We start from the raw sequence: 25,872 nt of genomic DNA, 5'->3' as shown, positions 1-25,872 counted from the left end.
CATGGAATAGTAAAAAGAGAGAGCGTCTGGGTCCTGTACTCAGTTTAGAGCATCACAGCAGCCACCACCTACCCAGACACATGGTTTACATGACAAAGCAATAACCTCTGTCTTGTTTACACTATTTAGATGTCAGTCACTCACAGCCAAAACTAATTCTAACTAATTCATCCTACAAGACCTTTCATCTTTAATAAAATCTTTAATAAAGTTTCTTACCACTTCCTAATATGTACCCTGTAGTCTAGCAAAACCAACACCTTAACCCTTCTTTGATGGCTTGTGTCTAACCTTCCTTATATATGCTTTCCCCTCGGTCTGGAATGTTGTGACCCTCTCTTCTTACTTTGGTTTAGATAGCTTTCAATGCTCATTTTAGGAGTCACCACTCTGAATCTCCCCATACTTGTATCATTGCATTTACAATGCTATGTGGCAGTGATCTAATTGGTTGTCTCTCTCTCTTACCAGATTTTAAGTAACATGACTACAGAGACCATGCTCTTCTTTTAATCTAATAGAGTGTCTGCAACTAACTAGAAAGGCTCAATGTAGAATGGATGAATGAATGAATGAATGAAATCACTTTGAAATGTGATTAAGAGAATTAAAAAGGAACTAGAAATTCTAACACTGAACCATAATATATTTTACAAATTCCTTTACCTAATAGTTTCCCTTCCATCCATCTTCCAATTAAGTAGTCTGTTAGCAGCTTTTTTAAATTGTGGATTGTATATATGGAAATATATAAAACACATATCTACAGCTTAAAAATAATTATAAGAAAACACCCATGTAACTACTGACAAAGATTCTTTGCTTCACAAACTTTAGTCAGACTCCTGAACCTTCTAAGCCCCAACGGTGCTCTTCCTTATAAAATCCAGTTACAGCAAGAACCTGCTAAGTCCTTTTAGCAAGAATCTCCCATCCTCCAAAGCAGTTGGTTGTAAATTTAGTGAAAATCATTGGATTGTACTCTTAGAGTGGAGTTTATGCCATGTAAACAAAGTTGTTTTTAAAAGCATAGATAGAAAATTCGGACACAAGAAATGCTAAAATTTGTAATTCAAGAAAACACTTGCGATAACGTAGTTGTCTGGATTTTATTTCATATGCTATGACAGAAAAGGCAATTACCAACTGCACTGGGCTTGAGGAAGATTCATTTATTCAAAAAATATTGATTTGCCAGGAATCAGTTCATACACAGGAGATTCAAGGTAAAAAAAAAAACAAAACACCTGGACTTCCTGAGAGTTTACAGTCCAGAGAGGAGACAGACACTTCAGAATATGTTAGGCGACCAGGGTAGAAGGATAGGAAGTGTTTGAGAGAGGCATTTAGGGAAAGCCTAAGAAAATGACATGTAAGTGAAGACATGCACATGTGGGGCTAGCCACTGGGATTTCTCCAAGAAGAGGGAATAGCCAAACCGAAAGCCCTGGAGTCTGGGCTTGTCTGCTGGGTTTGGATGTGAGGCCTAGGCACCTAGAGCTGAAGGAGCCAAGGAAAGGAGACTAGAAAATAGAAGCACAGGAAGTGAGAGGACCGACTATATAAAACTTTGGTGCTCATTACAAGGCCGTTAGCCTTTAATTTTGGTCCAGATGAAAAGCCTTTGGAAGGTTTTGAGCCAACGGGTTTACATTTCAACAGGGCTCAACTGGCCGCTTTGTTGGTAACATAGAGAAGAGAGGAGGGAGGAACAAGAGACCACCTAGCAGACTATTTCAATAAAGATGATGGTGGGGCTCGGACCGGTCTGGTAGAAGTATGAGAAGTGGTTGGGTTCTGTATATATTTGCAGATAGAGCCAACAGATCAACTAATTGTGGGTTGTGAGGAAAAGAATGAGAGCTGACCCCACGTTATTTAAGCTGCACAACTGTTAGAATGATATGGCTGGGATGGGGGAAGGGCTCAGAGTGGAACATGTTGGCAGCAAGGCAGTGACAGGAGGTTGCTTGTCAGCCACCCGCAAATTCGCAAGCAGACCGGACCCTGTCACCGCGAACAGCGGCGGGAAAACTCCCGCCCCCAGCCTGCCCCGCGCGCCGGCCTGCGCGCTCAGGGGCGGGGCCTGCGCGCGCATGCGCTGTAGCGCGACGCTCTGGCGGGTAAGGCGAGGCGGTCCCTTCGAGCGTGGTAGTTTGCTCTTTGAAGGGAGTGAGGGCGGTTGGGTGCTCCTGGCTACTTTCCCTTACCCGGTAAGTGCGGCGGCGGCGGTTGGCGCTGCCATGCGGGAAACTATCTCCCAAGGGAGTGCGAGTGAGCCTGGCGTCCCCGCCTGAGACATTTCGGGCTCGCGGCCGTCGCCTTTCAGGGGTTGTTGGTCGGCTTCGTGAGGCGTTCTATGTAAGTTCGGTGCCTGCGAGCACCGGCCGCTGGGGCTCCGACCGCTAGGGCTTCGTCCACAGGAGCGATTATGAGGCTGGAAAGTGGAAACCGTGCAGGCGGGCAGAGCCAAACAGGTCCAGCCTGGGTCACACGAGCCGGTGACCGGCGGCTAGCTCGAAGTAGCCTCCGAGCTTTGAGGGGTCGCGCCGGGTCCTCGGAACGGCCACCGCACAGCCCCTGCGCACGCGCGTCAGTTGAGTGAATAAGCGGTTTCTCTGGTGCGTTTGAGCCCAAACTTCTGAGAGACTCCGCTTCGCACTTCTACTCTTGTATCGCTTGGTGTTTGTCGCTGATCCGGCCAGATTATCGACTGTCTTGGAAGACGTGAACTTCTAACGCTTTTGTTTATCCCATGACTTCCAACGTACTGCTGTCGAAGTAACAGATAATGCACAAGCATTTTTCTAGTTGAAAGTTACAGCGCAGTTGTGGCATTTTGATTCTTCAGCATAAGATGTGACTGCTTTTGCGTTCTGAGTATTAGTAATCATAAAAATTACTCGAATGCTGATGATTTTGGAGCACTATAAAATACAGAACAGGGATTATCAGCCAGTTATCACAGCATCTCTACGAGGTTGGTGGTGCTTTCTCCGTTTGCAGTTGAAGATATCGAAGCTGAGCCAGGTTTCAAATCCGGCCCTATATGAATCCAAAACCAGAGATTATAACCTAGACTGTCTAGACCAGGTTCGGGTGGGGTTATATCTTGGAACAATTTCAGCGTTTTCAAGTAGTCCAGAACATGTTACCAGCTATGAAGAACAGACTGTTCATCATGAAGTCTGGGAGGGAGTACAATTTTCCTGAAAACAAAAACCCAAATCGTTGAGGAATTGTAGAGCATTCTGGGTTAAGATAGTGGATTGAATACATGTATAATTTTACTCCCTCCTGAAATCTCACAAAAATTACAATAAAGATTTTTTTTTTTTTTAAGATATGAGCAAGGATGGAGAGAATGGGAAAGGAAACAGCAATAAAATACTGGACACTAGGAAGCAAATATCTTAACAAATCTTAGCTTAATTCTGAACCAGCAACAGGGAATACTGTGGAACAATTATATGTAAACCACCAGCTCTTCAGAATGCACAAAAACCAGCAGCACTGGACACTTTGGGAACTGACAGTGAAGATAATGGTGCTGAGGATGGATGTGGAGGGCTGCAATAAAGATAACTTGGGTGAAATCTATTTGAGAAATAATTAGATATTTCCTTCTGCCCATTTCACACTGTTAGGTGACTCCCATTAAAAGACTGGAAGCTAGTCTCTTGAGACCATAAAACAGGATCTTTGAACCGAAGGACCCCTGGCACGGTTAATTATGGGGCTACATTTATGAAAACAGGGAGACAGAAACTGAAGTGCGTTATCCTCCACTCAAATCCCAGAACTTTCACAGCCAGACTGTATACTTCAGGTTCAAATAAGAGAATTCTACATACACATACATGTATAACGAAAGATACGATGAGTTGATTGCAGTGGTTTCTTACGAGAAGGGAAAGGAACTTGGTGGCTGGGAGAAAAGAATGTGAGAAGACTTAACTATTTATATTTTTGTTTTTTTTAAATTTTGTGCCATATGCATGTATTACCCATTCAAAAATGAAATGTATTCCTTAAAAAATGAATCACAAGTGATATGTCTACACACATATGAAAATAAGTACAATGTCACTCATTGCAATAATGTTTTTGCAAAAGGTTCATTAATAGTGAAATAAATTATTCTTTCATTCCTTAGAATATTCTTTAGCTATAAAAACAATGAAAGAAGCTCATTTTATAAAGAAGAGAGTAATCATGAAGATATGTTAAGTGGGAGGAAAGAGTCAGTTTGTAACAAAAAGGAAGAATGTGTGTGTTTCTTAAATATCTGGAAAGAGATGCAAGAAGGTAATATTGGTTCCTTTGGAGAGGAGATCTGGGTGGCAAGGCAAATGTGGAATGAGAGAGACTTCACTGGATTTTGGGAACCTTTTGAACTTTGAACCATGTTACTATTCAATGAATAAATAAATGGTCATGGAAAAAGTAGACGAATAATGGAGATCCTGATGTTGATAATATCCTGAACAATAAAAGATCTTTTATAATAGGAAGAAATACTGCACAACAACCTCAAAATCTCAGTGGCTTACAACATTTCATGCTCTTGGTTCTTCAGGTCAAAATTTTATGGTTCTTCAGTGGTGTAGATCTTGGCTAGACTAGGTTAGACTTCATTCAGACTTCAGTGTTGGGTTCAGATCTAATCCATGTGTCTTTATTCTGGGGCCCAGGTGGGGGAAAAAAAAAAAAACCCTGCTTTTCTGATGGCTGAGGGTGAGCATTCAAGAGGGCCTGTGTAAATTTGTCATGTCTCTGTTCATAAGTGGAACACTGAAACTTTTATTTCATTAGTAAAAGCCAGTCCCATATCCAAGCCCAAAGTCAATGGAGTGGAGATGTACACTCACTACTGGGGGGCTCTGCAAAGTCACGTGACAAAGGTATATGGATGTATATTCCTATTGCAGTGTGAGAAGTAAAGTTGAGAACAGTAATAATGAAGGAAATGGGTTAATAGATGCTGTGAAATTGTTAAAGATGATTGAGAATAAAGATGCTTAGAAAAAATATGTATTTACATACAAAAATACAGCATCTACTTTGATATGAATTTTCTTAAAGCTTCCATGTTAAGGTATTACATTGGCTTTTTGTTATATAACATCTGCCAGCTCCACACCTGGCACTATAAACAATTCTGAGTGCCCATAGAAATCTTGAAAATACTTAAATAATGCACATGCGAAGATACCAGTCTTAGAGAAGAAGTTCTAAATGTGTTTATTTCAGCTACTGAATGTGTTCATTCATAGTTCTTGTATCATACCTATGTCTGCCAACCCACCTTTCACAACAGAATCTTCTTTTCAGGGAGATGTCCTTTGCTTCTCAGATGTAATGCACTTTAAGTTTGTTATTCAACAGTGAAAATGAGTCATACAGAGGTAATACATATTTTCATATGTTCTGCATCTTCAGGGTTTTTTTTTTTTTTTTTTTTTTTAGTCATATGGCTCCAGAGTAATTTTATTATTTTCAGTTTGTACTCTGAGAGAGAGAGTATAGCATTAGTGGTTAAGAGTAAGGACTCTGGAGCAGACTGCCTAAGTTTGAATCCTAGCTAGTGGCTATATATAACTTTGGACATGTTACTTAGCCTGCTGTGCCTCAGTTTTCTCATCTGTAAAATGGAGATAATAACATTTACCTCATAGAATTATTAGAAAGGTTAAATGAATTAATACATATAAAGAACTTATAATAGTACCTGACACAAAATAAATACTTCTTAAATATTAGCTGTTATTAATATCATTGCTTTTTATTTGGAGGCCATGACTTGAATCATGCATCTTGCAGAACAAACATATAGTTATTCAGTTGTCTGAATAAGGAAGGAAGTAATTTTTGATCCCTTTATTCTCTTGAATTCTAGGTTAAATTAAAAATACCTTTTGGAAATAAGTTACTAGATGCTGTTTGTTTGGTACCTAACAAGAGCTTAACATATGGAATAATTCTTACACATGGAGCATCAGGAGATATGAATCTTCCTCATTTGATGTCACTGGCATCCCATCTTGCATCTCATGGGTTTTTTTGCCTGAGATTTACCTGTAAAGGCCTTAATATTGTACATAGAATTAAGGCATATAAATCCGTTTTGGTAAGAAAATTTCTTTATATTTATAACAGAATTATGTTTTAAAATTCTTAATAAATTTAAGGCACATTTTGTTAGAAGTCATTTAAAATTAAATGAGTATTAAAACTTCAGCAGTTCATGAAGTTTCCATGGAGATGAATGCTCACAACGTAAATGTTCCTCCATGATACTGCCAGGAAAGCTTCTTATGATGTAATTTTCTTACTAGAATATAGTTCTGGATATCATGCATATGAATGTACAAATATAGCTTGGTTTTCTTTATATGTTATTTAGAAATTGTAAAATTCCTGGATAAAGCAAATCTGAAATTTTTTAATACAAATTATATCAAGCTTGTTAAGTTTTTCAGAACTTTAGATGTTATTATCAAATTTTGTATTAGTTGTAAGCTTTTACTGGCCTTTTTCTTTTTTACATTATTCTTTAAAAATATTTTAGTACTTGAATTTTTTAGACTGGTGAAGTGATTTTTTGCTCACATATTTGCTAGTATTACCCAACATGATTTGATAGTGAAGGCATGACCGGAAGAGCAAAGAACTGGTTAGCTCTTTCAAGAAGAATCCTTTAAGATTTTGTGGGTGTCTTTGCAAAGATTTTCATGCAGTTCAGTAATGATGAGAAATATATGTTGATTTTCCAGTGAAATATTTCATAGGAGAAAATTTGATAATTTTTTGGTTGATTTTTCTAGAGTTACCTGAAGACCTCAGGAGAATACAAGCTTGCAGGTGTTTTCCTTGGAGGTAAGTTACAATACTTGTACTTGTTCTTTAAATCTGCTACTAATAATATAAGAATAGGTAATTGAGAATTAAAATTAATTGATGATAGGCACCTAAAATAAGGATTTTTTGTTTAGTTTCAATAAGTTACTTCCTGTATAATATTAAGGTAGTTTATATATATAAAACAATTTAAACTTCATATATATGTATTGTAACCCAAAGATTTCTCCTTTTGTTTATAACCCTTGTTTACCCTCTCAGATGATTTCCTTCACAAAGATTATCCTCACAATCCTTCAGAAAAATAATTCCTTTTTAAAAAAATGACTTAGGATTAGTTTAACTCTTCACAAGGCTACAGATGTCCATTATGGGTATTGCACCTTGTTAATTGCTACCTTTTGGAATAAAGTAATTTGTTGATATACAAATATGATGGATGAACAGTAAATCTAATTTGACACATTATCACCACTACTTTATGTGAATGTTTATACTTCAAACTGAACTTAATTTTAATTGATTTTAGGTCGTTCAATGGGCTCAAGAGCAGCTGCTTCTGTAATGTGTCATAGTGAGCCAGATCATGCTGATGATTTTGTTCGAGGTCTCATTTGTATTTCTTATCCACTGCACCATCCAAAGCAACAGCATAAACTTAGAGATGAAGATCTCTTTCGTATAAAAGATCCTGTACTATTTGTGTCAGGCTCAGCAGATGAAATGTGTGAAAAGGTGAATTATAACTTGATATTTGTGTGAATGAGAGAGAAAGAATGAAAGAAAAAGAAATAACTTGGGAACAGTATATTACCAGCAGCATTCAGTCTCTTTAAAAAGATCCTGATTTGACTAATGCTAGTTTTGTGCCTTAATTACCCTGTTGCTTTGGATAACCTAAAAATATAAGCATAATGACAAAATTCATCTCTCTAGAGAGTTGGTAAATGGTTTTACTGTTACTTGGGAAATAAAGGATTAATCTGACTCTTGTGATTTGGGGATTACTAGATTATACATTTGGTTTATCATTTCAACATTCAAGCAGATTCTTCAACTTTTGATAAAATTGATTCTTGAGAAAATTAGTAACTTGTACGTATTAGTAAACACTAGTGTATTTCTCAGGGCATATAATTTCCTTGGTGAAAATATTTTAGAAAAAAATTTTTTTGCTCCATTTTACCTATTTTTTATCATCAGTAGTGAGTGTTTGATCTATTCTGTAATATTGCTGTGTATCTGAGAGATGTGGCGTGCCTGCCACTTCTGTGAGCATTTCCTTGCACATTCCATTGCTTCAAAAGTTATTTGTGGAGTAGGTATTTAATAAGTATTAGGAGATGGATGCTAGTGTTGGTGGGGCAGGAAAGAGAGAATCTTTATTAGACACCAACGGAGCATTAGTCTAGTATCCTTTTCTTTTTTTCCTTTAGAACTTGTTGGAGAAAGTGGCACAGAAAATGCAAGCTCCTAATAAAATCCACTGGATTGAGAAGGCAAATCATTCCATGGCAGTGAAAGGACGGTCAACAAATGATGTTTTCAAAGAAATAAATACACAGATTTTGTTTTGGATCCAGGAAATCACTGAAATGGACAAGAAATAATTGTCTTTAGTTAAAAGCCATGTTATTTTGAATACAAATACAGTTAATTTGATAAAGAACAGTGTAACTCTCAACATTATGAGATATATTTCCTACTAATTTAATGTTCTTTAATGTTCCCCATTTTTAATATGTTTTAATTGTGAAATTGATGTCTTTTACAAAATGTCTTTTGAAAGCATAGTTCTGTAAAGATGCACAAATATTGAAGATGGTCTAAATATAATTTATTTTCATTAATATAGTTAAGTTTTGGAAAAAATTAAACATTTGAATTTTGTTACAGTGGTACTTTTGTCTTATTGCTGTGCAACTGAGAGAGTACTCTAATTTTGCAGAAGAATGTCATCTTTAAAAAAGGAAAACAACACTTATAGTAAATTTAGTCACTAATTCAGGCCCTCCATTTCTCATCTGTATAATTGCAATAGCCTAATTGATTTTCCTATTTTGTTGTCTTCTTGCTTAAATCATTTGACACCTCCAACTCAAAAGCTGTTGGTGGATCTCCAAAGATGACTATTAAGGTTAAAGTCCTTAGTTCAAGGTTCCCCACATAGGCCTTATCAACATTTTAGCCTTATTTCCCCCATACTCTGAACCTATACACAGTACTCCAGCTAATGTGGACAATACAAGGTTTTGGAACAATTATATTTGTCTCCTCTAACTGAAGCCTTTGTTAGTCTTTGCCTATTACCAAATTCTGCTCATCTTTTAAGACTTTAAATTCTTTTTCCCTCTTTATAGCTTTCTTCATATTACCCCAACCAAGTATCTCTCCTTCGAACCCACATAATATTCTCCTCTGTTCTTAATCACACTCTACCTTATCAGTAAGTTAATTGACATTTGCTTAGTACCACTTAATTACATACCCTACGAATAGTTTTTACTCATCTTTGTATCCATATTGCGTTTTTTAGTTACTTTTTCAGTGTCATGCTTTCATTATTCAATAAATATTTGTTGTAATGAACTAAGATATTTACAGAAAGAGTTTTTAACCATATGAGCAATCCTGGTTTTATATTGCTGTTTATACATCTATTACTGGGACTTTTTCCGGATACATAAAGAACAAAAACCTATTTCACAATGTCCAAACAGTTCAAAGAATGTGACATGGGTAGGTATAATAGATTTTTTTTAACTTTAATAGAATATTTTTTGTGTTATAGTGTATATTACTGTTAGTAATGGGATTTCAACGATACTATTTTTTTGTCATGATTTTTAAAAATTAGCATTTACTTTCGATGCTCAGTTGAGATTGACATAAGTTTCTAGTGCAAAGTACAGAGTGTCTATGCTGAAAATTAGTAATTGTACATTTATTAGTAGGCAAGTACATAAATAACAAAAATGACAAGGCCCTGGAGGGAGTACTCTTTCTCTCTGCACATAAGCACCTGCAGGAGTGTTACACAGAAGTTCCTTTTCAGTTCTAAGAGCTATACAGTGCTATACTAATTAGGAGTTCAGTGCCATAAATCTCTGAAAGATCTAAGGAACCAGAGAGTAAAAGGTTAAGACTTTGAATCCCCTTTAAGGTATTTAACATTGAATGAGTTAAAGAATGTCTGCCATAGGCAAGAGAAATTTTTTTGCCAGCTGCATTAAATTTTATAGAAAAACAGTAAAATCACCCAACTGTGTATGGCATGGTGGTGGGGTTGGAGGGAGGGTCAGAGAGGAAGGTGTAAAGTACCCTAGAAAAATCCAGAAGAATTGCTGAAGTTTCTTCTAGAAGTAATGCCTACCATGCATTCTGGAAGGCTATTCTTTGCAAAGTCAAACTCCAAGATCACAGTTAAACCTAGATAAAGATCATAACTACTTGTAGGCTATGGTCCAGTAGACTGGAAGACTATACTCTTGACACTTAGGATATGTCTTTGATTTCATTGTCTTTAACACTCAGAGAAAGTAAGAGCCCCATCAGTCCTTCTTGTACTCAGTTAAGCAAGTGACAGAAGAGGCCTAAACAGTTAACTCTGGTTTAAAGACTAATATTTCTTTCCTCCACCCACCTTGAATAAGTGAAGATGAAGTGTTAATTACATCTTCAAAGGAAAAGTACTGTAAATCCAAGGTAGTGTTAACATTTTAATTAATAGTTCATACTCTCTTTACTACTTGTGACTAAACTACTCTCTAGACTTTGAGGAAAAGTGAGCAGGACTTAAATCTGGCTCTGCCCCACCCTAATTCTGACATCAGGAAGCATCACAAGTAGCTACTCCATGGAATCACCAGAGACAGGGTGAAAAGGAATTCTCCAGACCATTACAAAATCTAACTGGTTTTCATCATAACAGTAGATTGTTGGAGAGGAATATTGCCAACAGACCCATCTAACAAAAAGAAATATAAAATGAGATGTTATATTTTAATGGAAAAAAAATCAAGCAGGCCTGCAAGAGACAAGTTTATTATATGTCCCACATGGTAGCAATGGAACATACTTATACTAAAAAATTATTTTGCATGTATCTAAAATTCAAATTAAATTGGGGAATTTTGTTTTCTAAATCTGGCAACCCTACATTCATATTTCCCTGATCACAAAGCATAAAATATACTATTCCTAATGGTAATAAAAAATGGTTATATCCAGTTCAAATTTGTTCTACATTTTTTTTAATTACAGGGCAGCGAAAATCCAACTGTGCTAAGGGATTGTTTATAGAATTGTGTCTGTGAAATTAATAGGATTATTTAAAAATTTTTAATAAAAAACTACTTACAGCACCATGCATGCCTCACAAATGAACTTCAATTATTGCTAAAGTAAGCTGATATGAGCTCACTTAAATACCCACTATGACACGTACGTCACTTTACTTAGGCCAAGAGCAATCACTGCTGCCCTTGATAAGACACAGCAGCACTGGAAACTTTTTCTGGCGGAGCGTTGCATGTGGTTATTGAGCTGAGCATGCGACCTTTTTGTGCTTTGGGGCATCTGAAATTGAGGACTTCAGAATGAGATATCAATCTATTTCACATGTTATATAAAAATGTCAAAGCAAATTTATTTATTTAAAAAAGCCGTGAGAGACAGATTGGAAGACAATACATTTTTGACATTATGGGACTGTCTAGAGTCCTGGACTCAAAATGATTGGATGACAATCTTCTTTATAATTTTCCTAGGAATTATTTTTGAGATCATACTTGTAAAAATTTGTACATCCTTTCGGAAAAAGCTTGCATTTCCAGAAAAGGGTAGTTCAGATGCCCAGGAGGTAAGAAACAATGGTTGATTTCCTTCTCTCCTATTTTTCAAGACCACACATAATAACAAAATTGTGCAAATTTGATATTTGGATTACTCTAACATTTTATTGTCTCCCTTGCAATAGAATGAAGACAGTTCTCTGACAAGCATGACATTTGGTAAATATACAATTTCATATTTTAATATAAAACTTATTCAGCCTGAGCTTCTCCCATTGGTGATCTGACTGTTTTTATTCCCATTTAACTCTAGATAACTGGTCGATTCATTCATCTTCAGAAGAAAGGTAAGTGTTTGTTATATTTTGAAATTAAATGAAACAGGTTGGTTTTTTCTATTTGAAACTGAATTTACAGCTGAGTACTGGAAAAGGGTTTTTTCATATATATCGAGGACCACAGCTGTTCGACATCATAATTCAGTCTAACATTGATTTTAAGTGGTTGCTTTGTTCCAAGCTGTGTTAATGGCTTTTCATGTATTATTGAAATTGTCCTTCTGGGTAGATAGTATTATTGCATTTTTTTACAAATGAGGAAAATACTGCTTAGAGAGGTTAAAGTGACTTGCTTTCCAACATCTCTCTCCAACCTCTGTCTCCAACACACAGAAAGAAGTAGTAATAACCAGTACTGATAATTCAATTGGAAAAATATTCATTTAGCACTACTGTGAACCAAGCAAACCCTGAGCTAGGTGCTGCAGGAGTGACATGAAAGGAGTTTATACAGTCAGAATTCATCAGCATCATAAAGATATATCAGTGTTAGGGATTAAATACTGATATCACTACTCTTGTTGCTATCAATATTTTAGTTGTTTTTCTCAAAATTCATCCAACAATCATTAGCTGTACAATAGACATTGTGTTTGGTACTAGGATACAAACAGTAAGATAGCCTCTGTTCTCAAGAAGCTTATAGGCTTGTGGAGGAGACAGTACATAAAGGATGACTGACCTGTAGTATGGTTACAACAGTGATAGAAATATTATAAGAACATTTAGGAAATACCTAAACTAGCATAGGGGTGTTGGGGATGGCTTCATGAGGAAGATTATGCTGGAGCTGAATTTTAAAAAGGTAAAAATTGGTGAGAAAAAGCAGGTTAGGAGGATAAGAAGAGGCAAGGAAATAAACAGCAGGGTACGTGCAATAAATTATGATTATTTCCTAGTGGCTAGAATGCTAAGGTTGAGTTAAGGAGTAGTGGGAGATGAATGTGAAGAGGTAGGCAGGAATAAGATCATGGGGAACTTTCTATACCGTTAAGAAGCTTGGATTTTATTCTGAAGATAGTTTGTAACCACTTGAAGGTGGCTAAGTATAGGAGTGACAGCATTTTTTATTTCAGCTAGATCAGTATTAGGTATATGGTAAATGAATCTGACAATTACATGATTGTAGTCTAATTTCTTTCATTTGTCAGGTATAAAAAGGCTTTATTCATTTAATATGGTTGCTCTATTTTCATGTTGGGTACTAGTGACTGTAGTTGTAAGGTGGGGATCCTGGGAAGCAGTAGCAATATCTGGAGATACAGATAGATAGAATTCTGGCCAGGGCTAGGTGGAAACTAGAATGCCAGCAAAAACTAGAGTAGTGCCATCAGAATAAGTGATTATCCAGAAGTCAGTTGGACAGACCAAGAGACAGTGTTTGAGATATACAGGGGTTAGGTGTGCACTGTATTGAAGGTTCACAAGTGTAGATACTTCTCTACTTACAATGGGGTTATGCCACTATAAACCCACTTTAAGTTGAAAATGCATTTAATAAACCTAACCTGCAGAACATCATAGCTTAGCCTACCCTACTTTAAACATTCTCAGAACACTTACATTAGCCTATATAGCCAGGCAAAATCATCTAACACAAAGCCTATTTTAAATGTGACTATCTCATGTAATTATGTGTATTACTTTCATTGTGAAGTCACAGAATCATAAGCTAAACTTTCATAAGTCAGGGACTATCTGTAATTAAAAACCAGAAGATTGATAGGCAAGAGAGGAAGCCACAAGAAGAAATGAGCAGAAAAGAATTTTCAGCTTCAGAATAAAGGTGATGACCTCAGAGTTTCCCGATCTCTGTGTGCCATTATTTTATTCCTGCCTAGGTGGAATTTAATCCTTAGGTGGCACTTTTCTAGGAAGCATTGGTGGGGAAGAGATTGGAAGTAGGCCGATTGTTCAGGGAAGAAATATGGCCGCTATGGTGGCAGCATATTGTAGCGAAAAAACACAAAGTTTGAATTTAAAAGGTCTAGGTTTATATCATAGTTCTGTCTCTTAATGCCTTGGGCAAATGACTCAAACTCACTATACCTCCTTTTCCTTCCTTTCAAAATAGAGGTTAGAAAAATTACTTCTTAAGAATATCATAAAGATTAGTTAAAATGATATGTGTAACAAAGCAAAAGTATTTTACTCTGATACCAGGATTTCTTTTTGGGACAGAACTGTATTTGGGAGAACATCTTAAATTATTTTGAGATAAAAGAGCTTGATATAGGTAGAAGCCCAAGCATAGAATGGTCAAAGTTCATCACTTCAGAGACAGAGTGGATTTTCTTTTTAAAATGAAATGGGAGAGGAGAAAGGTAGAGGGATGAGCAGAGGAGGGAGGAGCAGGACTAAATGGCATTAAGGACATCAAAGATGAGACCACCACTCAGTATCTGAAATCAGAGAGAGCCTTGCTGACCAGGCATAGTCTCAATGACCAAAGCAAACTGCTGATCTTATATCCACCAGATTTAAGGAATTGGTTTGTTTCACGGTAGGCCTCAGCCTTAGAAATGTGTTCATTGGAGAGTCTGCCACCAATTACCCGACTTTCAAAGGTTGAAGCTGTCACTGACTGGTTGGTTTCAAAAGTGTATATCCCAAAGCAAGTTATCATAAAATTGTTCAAAAGCAGATTTGGTGTTTATTTGTTACTATAACTATAGGGCTATATGATGATTATATGCCATTGATTGATTTAATTGATAAACAACCACTTCTGGTACTTGTTACCATAGCTGTAGAACTATCAGTCTTTTTCTAATACTGTGAGGAGTTCTTTTTAAATTTTAAAAGGCCAGTTGAGATTCCCTAGTGGGGAAAGGTCAAAGAACATTTCAAAAATGGAGCAACAAGCCTAATATTTAAGTGATAGTTGTTTGTATTGGTGTAATCAACTCCTTTCAATTTCTGCCTCCAACTTTTTATTAAAGTCAGTCACATTTGTGAGTGGTTTGTATATGTAGCTTTTCCCTCCTCATTGAACCTGAAGGAAGGGCTGGCTTGTATATCTGCGTCAGCTTGTTGTGGATGAGAGTTAGCAATCATTGTGGCAAAACACAATGATTCCTGCCTTGCTTTTTATTTGGAAGGGAGTCTGATAATAAATAATAATATGATAAATAAGAAAGTTATATAATATGTCAGAAGGTGATAAGTTTTATGGTAAAACAATGATAGAATACGGTAAGAGGAATCAGGGTACCAGAAATAGGGGAGGAGAGATAGGTTGCAGTATGGGATTTGACCAAAACCTTGCAGGGATAGGGGAAGAGTATTCCAGACAGCGGAAGCAACCAGAGCAAGGGCCTTATGGGGGAGTGTGCCTTATGTTTGAGGAATAGTAAAAAGGAGTATGGCTGACACAAGGAGAGAGACATATAGAAGGTCAGAGAAGACTAGGTGACCAGGTCATGACTGGGCCTTGTAGGCCATGGTAAAGACAGTGGCTTTTACTCTGAGTAGCAATGGAGAATCATTATAGTTTTGTGGAGGAAAATATGTTCTGTCTTATATTTTCAAAGGATTATTCTGCCTGCTACATTGAAAATAGACTACATTTAGTCAAGAGTCTAAGCAAATGGCAGACTATTATAAGTAATCCAAATAAGAGATAAAGGTAATTTAAACCAGGGGAGTATACCAGTGGAGATAGTGAGAAGTGGTTGGTTTCAGGATATACTTAAAAAAGTAGAGCCAATGGAATATGGATGTGAGAGAGAGGAGGCAAAGATGAATCAAAATGTTTGAGCAGGTAGAAAGATGCAGTTGTCATCAATTGAGATGAAGAAAGTTCTGGGAGAAGCAGGTTGTCCTGGGGAGATTAGGATTTCTGTTATGCATTTGTTGAATTTGAGATGTTGATTACACATTAATAGAGCTATGAGTAGGAAGTTTGGGAAAGATATCTGGTAAAGATAAGTTTGGATGTGTGGAGCATATATAGTATTAAAAGCCATAAGTGGATGAGGTTACAAAGGGACTGTAAGAAGAGAAGACGAACAGGGCTAAGCACTGGGGTACTTCAGAAAGGTCAGAAAGAAGAGGAAGAACTAGCAAAGGAGACTAAGAAAAGCTACCAGTGAGTCAGAAGGAAAACAGGAGAATATGATGCCTTGGAAGTTCATTAAATGGAGAGTATGTAGAGTGGGAAAGTCAAATAGATATACAAAGCATACAAGATAGATATCAGACCAATATCCCTTGCAAATATAGATGCAAAACAAAATACTAGTAAACTAAATCCAGCAGCATATTAAAAGGATTATATACTATGATCAAGTGGGATTACAATATTAGTTCAACAGATGAAAATTATCTAGCATTGTTTTGTTATCTTTAAAATCACAATGTTACGTTATCGAAATATCTGTCTTGCATTTCAGCTTTCCTCTTTTTCCTGAAATGTGCAAATATTGTTTTTATGTCGCATATTTTTACTACTTGTTCCACTTTCCCCAAGTGAACAGTCATACTCTTGTCCTGAAGAAATGTTATACTAATTATGTCTGGATACTGCTAGAACTTGTTGGGATCACTTGATTCCCCAGAATGCTTACTACTTGTTAGGATATTTTAATTCTCCAGTAACAGAAAACTATGATTCAAACTGGCATATTAAGAAGAGAATCATGATATCATATAATAGGAAGTCCTGGGGTAGAATAGACTGCAGAATTCATTGATACAGTGGCTCAACAACTTCATTAAGGTACTATATCTCTCCCTCTGCCTTTCTTGATATTGGTTTTATCTTGAGGTAGATAGAAGATGTCCCTAAGAGTTCCAAAATCAGAACAGCAATGTCCAGAGGAAGTAAGAGGCTATTTCTGTGTCTTTCTTAGGAACAAAGCAACTTTTTCCAGAAGTCCTTAAAAATCAATGTCTTATACTAGGATTAGCTCATGCTCATTCCTAAACTAATCACTTAGAAATGAGATTACTATGTTAGACTTCTCCTAATCATTTGAGATGTTGAAAAGTTCACATCTGCAATCATTACTCTAACCCAAAATTGTGCTAAAGTAGTAAGGACAGAACTTGTCCAGAGAAACAGAAGCAATACCCACATGGTGGTGGTGGGACAGGGGGGAAGGTGGGGGGTGTGCGGCCGGAGAGAGAGTATAGGATTTGGCTTACATGGTTATAGATGCTGAGAAGCCCTGCAGTCTTGGAAAAACAAGAAAGCTGGTGATATAATTCAGCCCACAACAGAATGCCTGGGGTGGGAGTAGGGGGTACAACTGTTGTATAAGTCCCAGAGTCTAAAAGCCCGAGAACCAGGAACTCTGATGTCTGAAGGCAGGAGAAGATGGATGTTTGAGATCAAGAAGAGAGGGAGAATTTGCTCTTCTACCTTTTTGTTCTACTCAGGCCCTCAGTGGGTTGGACGATGCCTGTCCACATTGGTGAGGGCAGATCTTCTTTACTCAGTCTACTGATTCAAACGCCACTCCCTTTCTGAAACACCCTCACAGATACACCTAGAAATAATGTTTTACCAGCTACTTGGATGTCCCTCAGCCCAGTCCACTTGACACATAAAATTAACCACCACAGTAAGTAACAAAGATGTGTATACAGACAAATATTAGATGTTCATAAATACTCTAATAGTTAAGAGAACTTGAAAACTACTAGACTTATAAAATGCTATTGTTTATGTTATTAGCCATTCTTCTCTTGTACCTACTAAGTTTCCATAATATTCTTATCCATGTCAAAACTCTCATACAGAGAACAGAAACACACTGACAGTTCTTGTAAAAGGATATCATCTTAACCTGAAACTTTGACTCATTGCTGTAAAAAAAGACTTTTAAAAATGTTTTTGAGGTAAAAGTCCCTCATTCTCTGAGTTATGAAAATAGCTTATCATATCACTGGATTAATTTGTTAAATGGATGGAAGTAGGTAATGAATTATTTTTTAATGTGGATAATGACTTTCCAATTTATATCGAGTTATGTTTTCACATACTATATTGAGTTTCCTTAAATCTAGAAGAGAGTTTTTGCATAACATATATCCTAAGTAACAATTCATTTACACACTGTTTTCTTGTATTTCAGAGATGATGACTTTTCAGAAAGAACAATTACTTCATCAGTTACATCTAATAAAAATGAATGTTATATTGAAAAAAGAGTTTCACCAGCAGATGAAATAATCTGGGCAGGCACCAGTGAAAGCAAATATCAAGTACGTTACTTTAGTGGAAGTCATATGGCATCTTCAGATGGGACAAGCTCATCTTTGTCACTGTTTCATTCAGAAGTAAAAAAAGTTTTTCTAAGCCACAGAGGGAATCCAGAAAATGAACATAAAACATTACAATTTTCGTCGAAGAAACTATTTTCAATAATGAAAACCAACAAAAGTAAAAGTTTAGTGCTTTCCTCTGACTTTCACTTTTCAAGAACTTCTGGAATCCCTACAGAAAGTGAAAATCTAGATGTGGCACCATGTCCTCCTGCCCATTTATTTCTTTCTAGAGACCAAGTCAGACATCTGGAAGAAAATGTAAGAAATCAAATTCCCTTAAAATCCAGTGCTACATTGGAGAGTGAAACTACTCTGTATTCAAGATCTCAAGACTTTTTGACTCAGAGTCAACATTTTGTTAGAATGGATATTTCTGCCCAAGGACAAGATTCTTTTTCAGGACAAAGGGCTATTCAGAATCAAGTTTTTTATGAAGCTCAATTTACTAGTCAAGCCCAACAATTTGTTAATAACCAAGACTCAATCAACAGTCAGCCTGATGTTGAGTCCAGGTTCTTTGCTCCACCTCAAGATTTGATGAGGAAACCATCTTCCAGCAGCACCCAAGACTCCTTCCAGACCCAAGATATGGACAGGAGCCAACATTTGCTCAAAGTCCCATATTCTCTCGAAACTCAAGATTCAATCAAGGGCCTAGAATATGATAAACCCTTAGATGAGACCCAATATGCTATTTGGTCTGAAGATACAAACAAGATTAAATATTCAATGCAGGGGCAAAATACCACTTTTAATAATGCTAGATTTCTAGTTTTAACTCCAAGTCCAAATTCAGTTGCTAAAGGGAAGCCACACGTAAAGAGTGTAAAGCCAAAGAGCCAGAAACAAATTCTTTCATCACAATTAAGCCACTATTCTGTATGTGGCTTAGTACCTTTTTTACCTGCCATTAAAAGGCAGAAAACCAGAAGAAAAATATTACGTAGTAAAAGTAAATTTTATCTCAAAGTTTCATCTCAAAAGTCAAAGAAAACAACAACTTCGTGGGTATTTCAAGTCACCTTATGTCACACTTCAAAACGTAGCAAGTTAGGATGTGAGTATACCACTAAGAAGAAAGAATTGCATCAAAGGAAAGGTATATCAGATAAAGCTTTGCATCTTATTTATGTTTCCAAGTTTGTTCCTCCTTATATTAAGAAGTACTCCAGAAAAAAACTAATAAAAGTCCTGCCAGGTTTAACAGGATGTAGAAATTTTCTGCTGAAGCCAAATAAGTCACCAACTGCAGAGAAAGTCAGTTTTGCAGGGTCTATTGAGAAAAGAGGAACCTCGGGCAACAGTAAAAATGTAAAGCAGCATAGCAGAGACAATAAAGGACTAAAAAACATTTCACCAAATGTTTCACCTCAGCTAGAACAGTCTTTCATGGTCAGTACTCATCAACTAAAATCACCTTGTTCTTTATTAATAGAAACAAACTGGAAGAATAAAGAGTCTCTTAAAGACCCAATTACACAGGCAAAGAAAACTGGTATTGCAGAGTTTGATGCCCCAAATAGTAAAAAAACATCTGACCTGCATATTCCAAAGTATGAGACATCTTTAGAAGAAGCTATATCAGAACTTTTGCAGAAATTTGTTTCCTCTCCCAAAATGAAATTGAACAGAATGAAAACACAGGAGGACTTAAAAAGAACAGAAAATCCCCATCTTCCACTTTCAAATGGAGAAAAGTTACCAACTAGTACACCAGAAACGCAAAAGTGCTTAACAAAGGGAAACACACAAAAACAAAAAAATTTTCTGGAAATTGTTCTGGAATCTTCAGACATCAATTTGCTCATTTCACTAGGAACCAAAAAACATAAAAGCAATGAACAGCTAGCAGATATAAAAATTAAAGGAAGTACAGAAGATGTAATTCTGAAGGAAAAGAAACCATTAAAACTGACTGTTACAGAATGTGATAACCTAAATGAAAGTGAGAAACTGGAATGCAACACTAGAAGCAACATAAAAAATATGCACAATAAAAGAATATCTGATGCATTTTGTAATGCCACTAACACTGCCATTTCTGAGTCACCTGATATAGAGATGCACAGTGAATTGAAAGCCAAAGCGGGTACATCAAGGATAATAGGGCCTAGTCATTCAGTGGTAAAGCAAGAAAAATTATCAGATAGAAAGATAATATGGAATGCAAACTATAATGAGAAGAGATGTATATTTAAAAAGGCACAAGAACGTGACAGAGAGGAAGAGGAACAAACTCTACAAGAAGCAATTCCAAAGCTAGAGAGCTATGCTGGGTTTTCATCTCTAAAGTCAGGGGAAGCAAAAATTGATGAAATCCTATTTTCTGTAAGAGAATGTGATACCCCATGTGATGCAAACCATCTGAAGGAACAGGCTGGTGGTATTGAAAAGAAAGAGACTTTTGATTGCTGTATGCCTGCTTTTTCCACATCCAGAAGAAAGAGAAACTTCAAACAACATTCAGACATGAAAACTTTAGTGAATCCCAAAAGTGGAATTTTAAAAGCAAAGAAACCATCCATTTCATACATACTTAATATCAAGGGTAGCTCTATTCCAAAACACAGAAAAGTATTGAGATTTAACTTGACAACCAAAATGAAAGAGAGAGATCAAGGTAAAAAAATGGCAAATAAAATGTACTCCTTCATGACTATTAAACCTGACATTAATAGGTATAGCAAGATAGAAAGAGAAGAAGACATGTTAGGAGAAAAAGGATTTAGTTCTGAGCAAGTAAAGCAAGTGATAGCATCACTTGAGGAGAATATTGCTTCAGATAACACCAAAGAAACCAATCTTCAAGGTGAAGAAGAAGAAGAAAGTGAAGAGGAGACGTTATTAAAAATAGTTCCACAGTACAGCCAACATTTCATATTCCATTCAGGCCAGAGTAGGGAGTTTGACCTTCAAAAATCAGAAAACAAGAGAGGTAGGAAAATTCTGTTCGTTACAGAACAAGACGTCCCACAACAAATGCAACCTACAGATCCAGTGGATGTAGAGAAGCCAAAGAATGGCCACCAGACACAAAGGGGCACAATGTGTACAGCGAGTTCAAAGCTATGTCTTCCAAAGTCAAAGGAATCACTAAGTGGTCAAGTTTTCATGGATACAATTAAATGTGATGTTCCAAGTGATGGAAGCCATACAGAGGAACTGTACAGTTATCGTAAAGAGTTGAAGACACTTGAGTTCAAAAAAGATCAACAAGCAGCTGTCTTGGAGTCTCTGGCATTCTCCACACCTGATCTGTCTGACTCTAAAAGGCAGAGAAAGACATGTACATGTACAGCCTTAAAAAGTAAAATGAGTTCCAAATGTGTAATTATGAAAGCAAGGAAGACACCAATTTCACAGATATTTAATATCCCAGGGAATGGTTGTCTAAAAAAACTACCTTCAAAGACCCTGAAATCACAGATTATTGACTTTTTAATTCATATAAAATACTTTGCAGTACTGGAAGATTTTATTGCAGAGAGAAAGGAGGGATTAGTGCAAGAATTACCAGCAACGATTCTGGAGTCTTTGGATTTATCCACACTTGCTTTACCTACATCAAAGAGAAACAATTTAAAACTTATACACAAGAAAAATAAAATGAGTCCCAAATGTGTAACTTTGAAGGCAAAGAAGGCACCATTTTCCCAGACATTTCATATCACAAAATGTACACCAAGCCATAGAAGGCAGTTCAGATGCAACTTTAAAACCATGATGAAACTAGGTAAACCTGTGGCACATATAATCCTAAATGCCATTTTCTCTGCCATGCCTATTTCTCTTGACATGAAGGTGCATAAGAGAATAAAAGTAGAGACAGACGTGCCACGGAAAATGAGATTTAGGCATGAACTGCAACAGCAAGAGCGATCACCAGATGGAGAGAGAGCCTCGTGTGCCAGTTCCAGTGATAAGAGGGGCAGTACCTCAAATAGCACGAAGGAAGTCAAAGAACAAGGTAGAGAAGCAGCCCTTTGGAATTCTCAGCACTTCAGTTTCAATGTTCATGAGATGAAGGAGCCTTACTTTGTGAAATCACATCTAGAACTGAAGAATTCAGCAAGGAAAAGAATCCCAGAATCACTTACTATTGCTCAGGAGCTGCAGCAACGAACACTTTTCGCACAAAGTGTTTTACATTCTGTTTCTTGCTCTATTTTGAATTCGCTTCCATCTGAGAAGCTACCAAAAAGAACAAAAACACAAAAAGGATTAAAAGATACAGGGAGTCCAAAGATTCTGTCTCCAATGCCAGGGAAATCGATTAGTGAATCTTTAATTGTTACAGCACAGACTGGCATCCCAACTGAAAAAAGCCCTAAGAAGGAACTTGCAAGTTCTATTCTAGAGAGAAAGATAAGGTTACCAAAGGATTTACAAGCGAGAACCGTAGAGTCTTTTGATTTCTCCATGCCAGCTTCATCTTATTTTAAAGGACAGAGAAATGCAGCACAAATCCCTAAGTCTAGAACTGGGAAAGCACAGATGGCATCAGTTTTAAAGACAGTTAATATGACTAGGTCTGGTGCCCTTAGCCATGGACAGGAACAGGAACACATCTTGGAAAACGTGGTCAAAGAAATATCTCTAGGTATGTCAAATATATTTATAAATACTTTTCTTTCATCTGCACCTGTTTCACCTGCCATCAAAAGATATAATAAAGTAAAAGCAAGGAAAGGGCTATTAAGACAAAAAAGCGATATTACACAGCTAAAACAAAATGAAGGGAAAAGACTATATACATATACCTCTCATAAATGCAGTACCTCAAGCAACACATCAGAATCAAGGAGGCAAAATGAAAAAGAAGAGGGCAATGAAATTTTATTTGAATCAGGTCTACAATTCCTGAATAGTGTAAGAAGTAGAAAAGATCAAAATATGCTTATTACAGAGCAAGAAGTACAGCAACAAGCAGTGGTTTCAGAAAATATATTAGAGTCGATTTGTTCTCCACTGATTCCATTTCAAACTGAAAAGCCGAATAAGACTATCTCACCACAAAAAGACATACTACATAGAATAGGTGAAAAGATTCCACATCCAAAATCAGAGAAAGCAACGTCTGACCATCTTTTAATTGATGAAACAGAGTACAGTACTATATCTGATGAGAGCCCTACAAAGAAGCTGGATGTTCACAGTGCAGTTTCCATACAACCTGAAAAAGAAAAGAAAGACATAAAAACTCAGAAAGTAACACAATACACAATTGATCAAAATATTCCACCTACCAAGTCAGGGAACTTGTCAGTACTTGGAGATCTACCTAATAAAAGCTCTAGAAGGAAAATAGGTGATTGTATTGCCAAAGAACATGAAGAATTGCAAAAAGAGTTACCAACAAGGTCCACGACATCTGTTTTTTCTGAGTCTAAAAGGCAAAAGAAGATATTAAAATCTCCAGAAAGGAAAAACCTTACGGGTCCCATAAGTGCAACCATGAAGGCAAACAAGCCTTTTTGTTCACAGCTGCTTAATAGCACTGAGCATGGTAATCTATGCTGTAGAATGGAACAGGAAGCCAACTTAAAATCTGCAGGAAAAGACATGCAACAAGATAAAAATATAGCTAACGCGTTTTCATCTCCCATACCTGTTTCAACTAATAACAAAATAGATACTGAAATGTATAGCACACTAAACACAGAGATGGATCAACCAAGAGTAAAAATACACAATCATACCTATCTAGAGCTAGAAAAATCACCATGTTACAGGGAAGCACAGAAGGCCAATTCGACTGATACACGAAACAGATCAAGCAACACAATGAAAATGAATGTGCAACATGAACAAGAAGAGAAAAATATCCAAAAAATATTAGAATCAATTCCACACTACAGCCAACATTTCAGTTTCAGTGCCCATCATATGAAATATCCTGGCCCTTGCAAATCAAAATCTGAACTGAATAGTTCAGAAGTCAAAAGGACTTGTAATTTGTCTCATACGGTGCAAAAGATGAGGCAAGAAAAACACTTGAGAGAACTTGTTTTGGAGCCTGTTTCTAGAAACGAGATGAATTTTATTCAAGTTGAAACAGTGAAAAAAAGTCCTCATACTCATCAAGGAATAAAAGGTGTGGTAGATCTGAAGACTTCATTTCCAAAAGCAGGGAAGTCAGAGACTGGTTCGATACAATGTGATACTCTCTGTGTTGGAAATCACAGGATGAAGAGAGATAGTCCTGTTTCTGAGAAAAAGGCATGGAATAAAAATGACTTGGTAACAACATTCTTAAAACCTTTAGATTTTTCTAGCATTGTTTCATCTGAACCCAAAAGCCAGAGCCACATGTTAGAGTTTGTAGGCAAGAAAAGTATGAGTCCCAAGCATGTAACTTTAAAAGCAAAGAAACTACCAATTTCATACTTGCTTAATATCAAAAGGTGTCTTACAGGAATCCATAAAAAGAAAAAGCAGCACGAATTTAAGTTCAAGATAAAAGAGAGACAATGGAATGAAAATATGAGAGAGGCAATATTCTATGCCATGCAAGGAGCTAAGATTCAACCACCCAAATTAGTGATTGATAAACACTCGTTTGATACAACAGCAAGGGGCACTCTATATAACAGAACACTTCACAAAAATCTGAATGGTCATATTACAGAAGAAATGGCAGAGTTAGGGGAAAACTTATCCACAACTTTCTTGGGTCCTTTGGATTCCTTCATACCTGTTTTATCTGACTCTGAAAGCCAGTTAAAAACAGTACAATTATCAAAAAAGAAAATCATACTGAATCTCAAATATTTAGCTATGAAGAAAAAGGAGAAACCAATTTCACAAATACTTAAGATCAATAGGCAGTTTATCACAAAACACAGGAAAAAGCTTAGATCCAATTTTAAACTCAAGATGAAAGAGATGCGGCAAGTTAAAAATGTGGCTGATAAATTCCCAAATACCATTTATTTCACATTTGATATCTCTGACATTAAAAAGCAAAGCAGATTGGAAACAGAGATAAACAGAGTATCAAGGTTTAGTCCTATACAACCGGCACAAATGGATTTGCCAGTTGAAGGGCTAGTGATTTCACAATCGCTTAATGTCACAGGTCATTCTGCTTTAAGCGTTAATAAGGAACAAAAACAGAAGATAGATGTAGAGAGAGAGAAAAATGTATTGAATGCAGACCTAAAATTTATACATGCTTCTATGCCTTTTCGACTACACATAAAAATGGATCGTTTACCTAGTACCTGGGATATCAATGAAGAATGTTCTGAAAAGAGAAATGTCCTAAACAAAGCAAAAGTTAGAGAGAAAGAAGAGTATGAAAAACAGGTTTTATTTAGAACAGTACCACAGTATACCCAGCCATTTGAGTTTGGAGCAGATCAAATGAGAGAGCCAGGTTCTTTGAAATCAGAAGCACCCTTAACTAATACAGTGCTCCCGAAGGACATCACTCCTCAGAAAACAGACACTGATTTAATAAATCAAAAAGCGAAGACAGACGCTGTAGAAGAGTCTAGTCCAGAGTCTGTTTTTTTCTCTAAGATACATCCACTTCAAATAGAAAAGCAGAAGAAAAAATTTAAAACTGTAAACTGGAAAAAAATAGCAAATTCCAATACTCTGAT

The 25,872-nt window shown here is 36.5% G+C and overlaps 2 protein-coding genes across 4 annotated transcripts; both read left to right on the top strand.

Annotated features, from left to right (window-relative positions):
- The first annotated feature begins 1,898 nt into the window (after window positions 1-1,898).
- TEX30 (testis expressed 30) lies at window positions 1,899-8,759 on the top strand. 3 transcript variants are annotated; one of them, XM_039849302.1, is made up of 6 exons: window positions 2,093-2,213; window positions 5,335-5,408; window positions 5,900-6,130; window positions 6,828-6,879; window positions 7,391-7,596; window positions 8,298-8,759. In XM_039849302.1, exons 2-6 carry the CDS (start codon window positions 5,394-5,396, stop codon window positions 8,469-8,471), a joined length of 678 nt encoding a protein of 225 aa, XP_039705236.1. In that variant the 5' UTR covers window positions 2,093-2,213; window positions 5,335-5,393; the 3' UTR covers window positions 8,472-8,759. The 3 variants fall into 3 exon arrangements, with proteins under 3 accessions (XP_039705234.1, XP_039705236.1, XP_039705237.1); XM_039849300.1 differs by lacking the exon at window positions 5,335-5,408 and having other exon boundaries at window positions 1,899-2,213; XM_039849303.1 differs by lacking the exon at window positions 7,391-7,596.
- An 810-nt stretch (window positions 8,760-9,569) lies between these two features.
- Window positions 9,570-25,871, top strand: LOC120591433 (uncharacterized). The gene is made up of 5 exons (XM_039848912.1): window positions 9,570-9,600; window positions 11,631-11,722; window positions 11,968-12,001; window positions 18,036-25,750; window positions 25,854-25,871. Exons 1-5 carry the CDS (start codon window positions 9,570-9,572, stop codon window positions 25,869-25,871), a joined length of 7,890 nt encoding a protein of 2,629 aa, XP_039704846.1.
- Window position 25,872: the final 1 nt, after the last annotated feature.

This window comes from Pteropus medius, unplaced genomic scaffold (assembly GCF_902729225.1).
Source record: "Pteropus medius unplaced genomic scaffold, Ma_sr-lr_union100, whole genome shotgun sequence".
NCBI classification, from domain to species: Eukaryota; Metazoa; Chordata; class Mammalia; order Chiroptera; family Pteropodidae; genus Pteropus; species Pteropus medius.
The sequence above is the reverse complement of the archived record's forward strand: the minus strand, read 5'-3'. Positions and strand labels throughout refer to the sequence as shown.

Coding starts and splice junctions, on each gene's coding strand:
- TEX30 (XM_039849300.1), top strand. CDS start 1,905: ATGGCTGGGATGGGGGAAGGGCTCAGAGTGGAACATGTTGGCAGCAAG. Junction 2,214..5,899: donor TGGCTACTTTCCCTTACCCG/GTAAGTGCGGCG, acceptor CTTGAATTCTAG/GTTAAATTAAAAATACCTTT. Junction 6,880..7,390: donor TGCAGGTGTTTTCCTTGGAG/GTAAGTTACAAT, acceptor AATTGATTTTAG/GTCGTTCAATGGGCTCAAGA.
- LOC120591433 (XM_039848912.1), top strand. CDS start 9,570: ATGTCCAAACAGTTCAAAGAATGTGACATGG. Junction 11,723..11,967: donor GTAGTTCAGATGCCCAGGAG/GTAAGAAACAAT, acceptor ATTTAACTCTAG/ATAACTGGTCGATTCATTCA. Junction 12,002..18,035: donor CATTCATCTTCAGAAGAAAG/GTAAGTGTTTGT, acceptor ATATATCCTAAG/TAACAATTCATTTACACACT.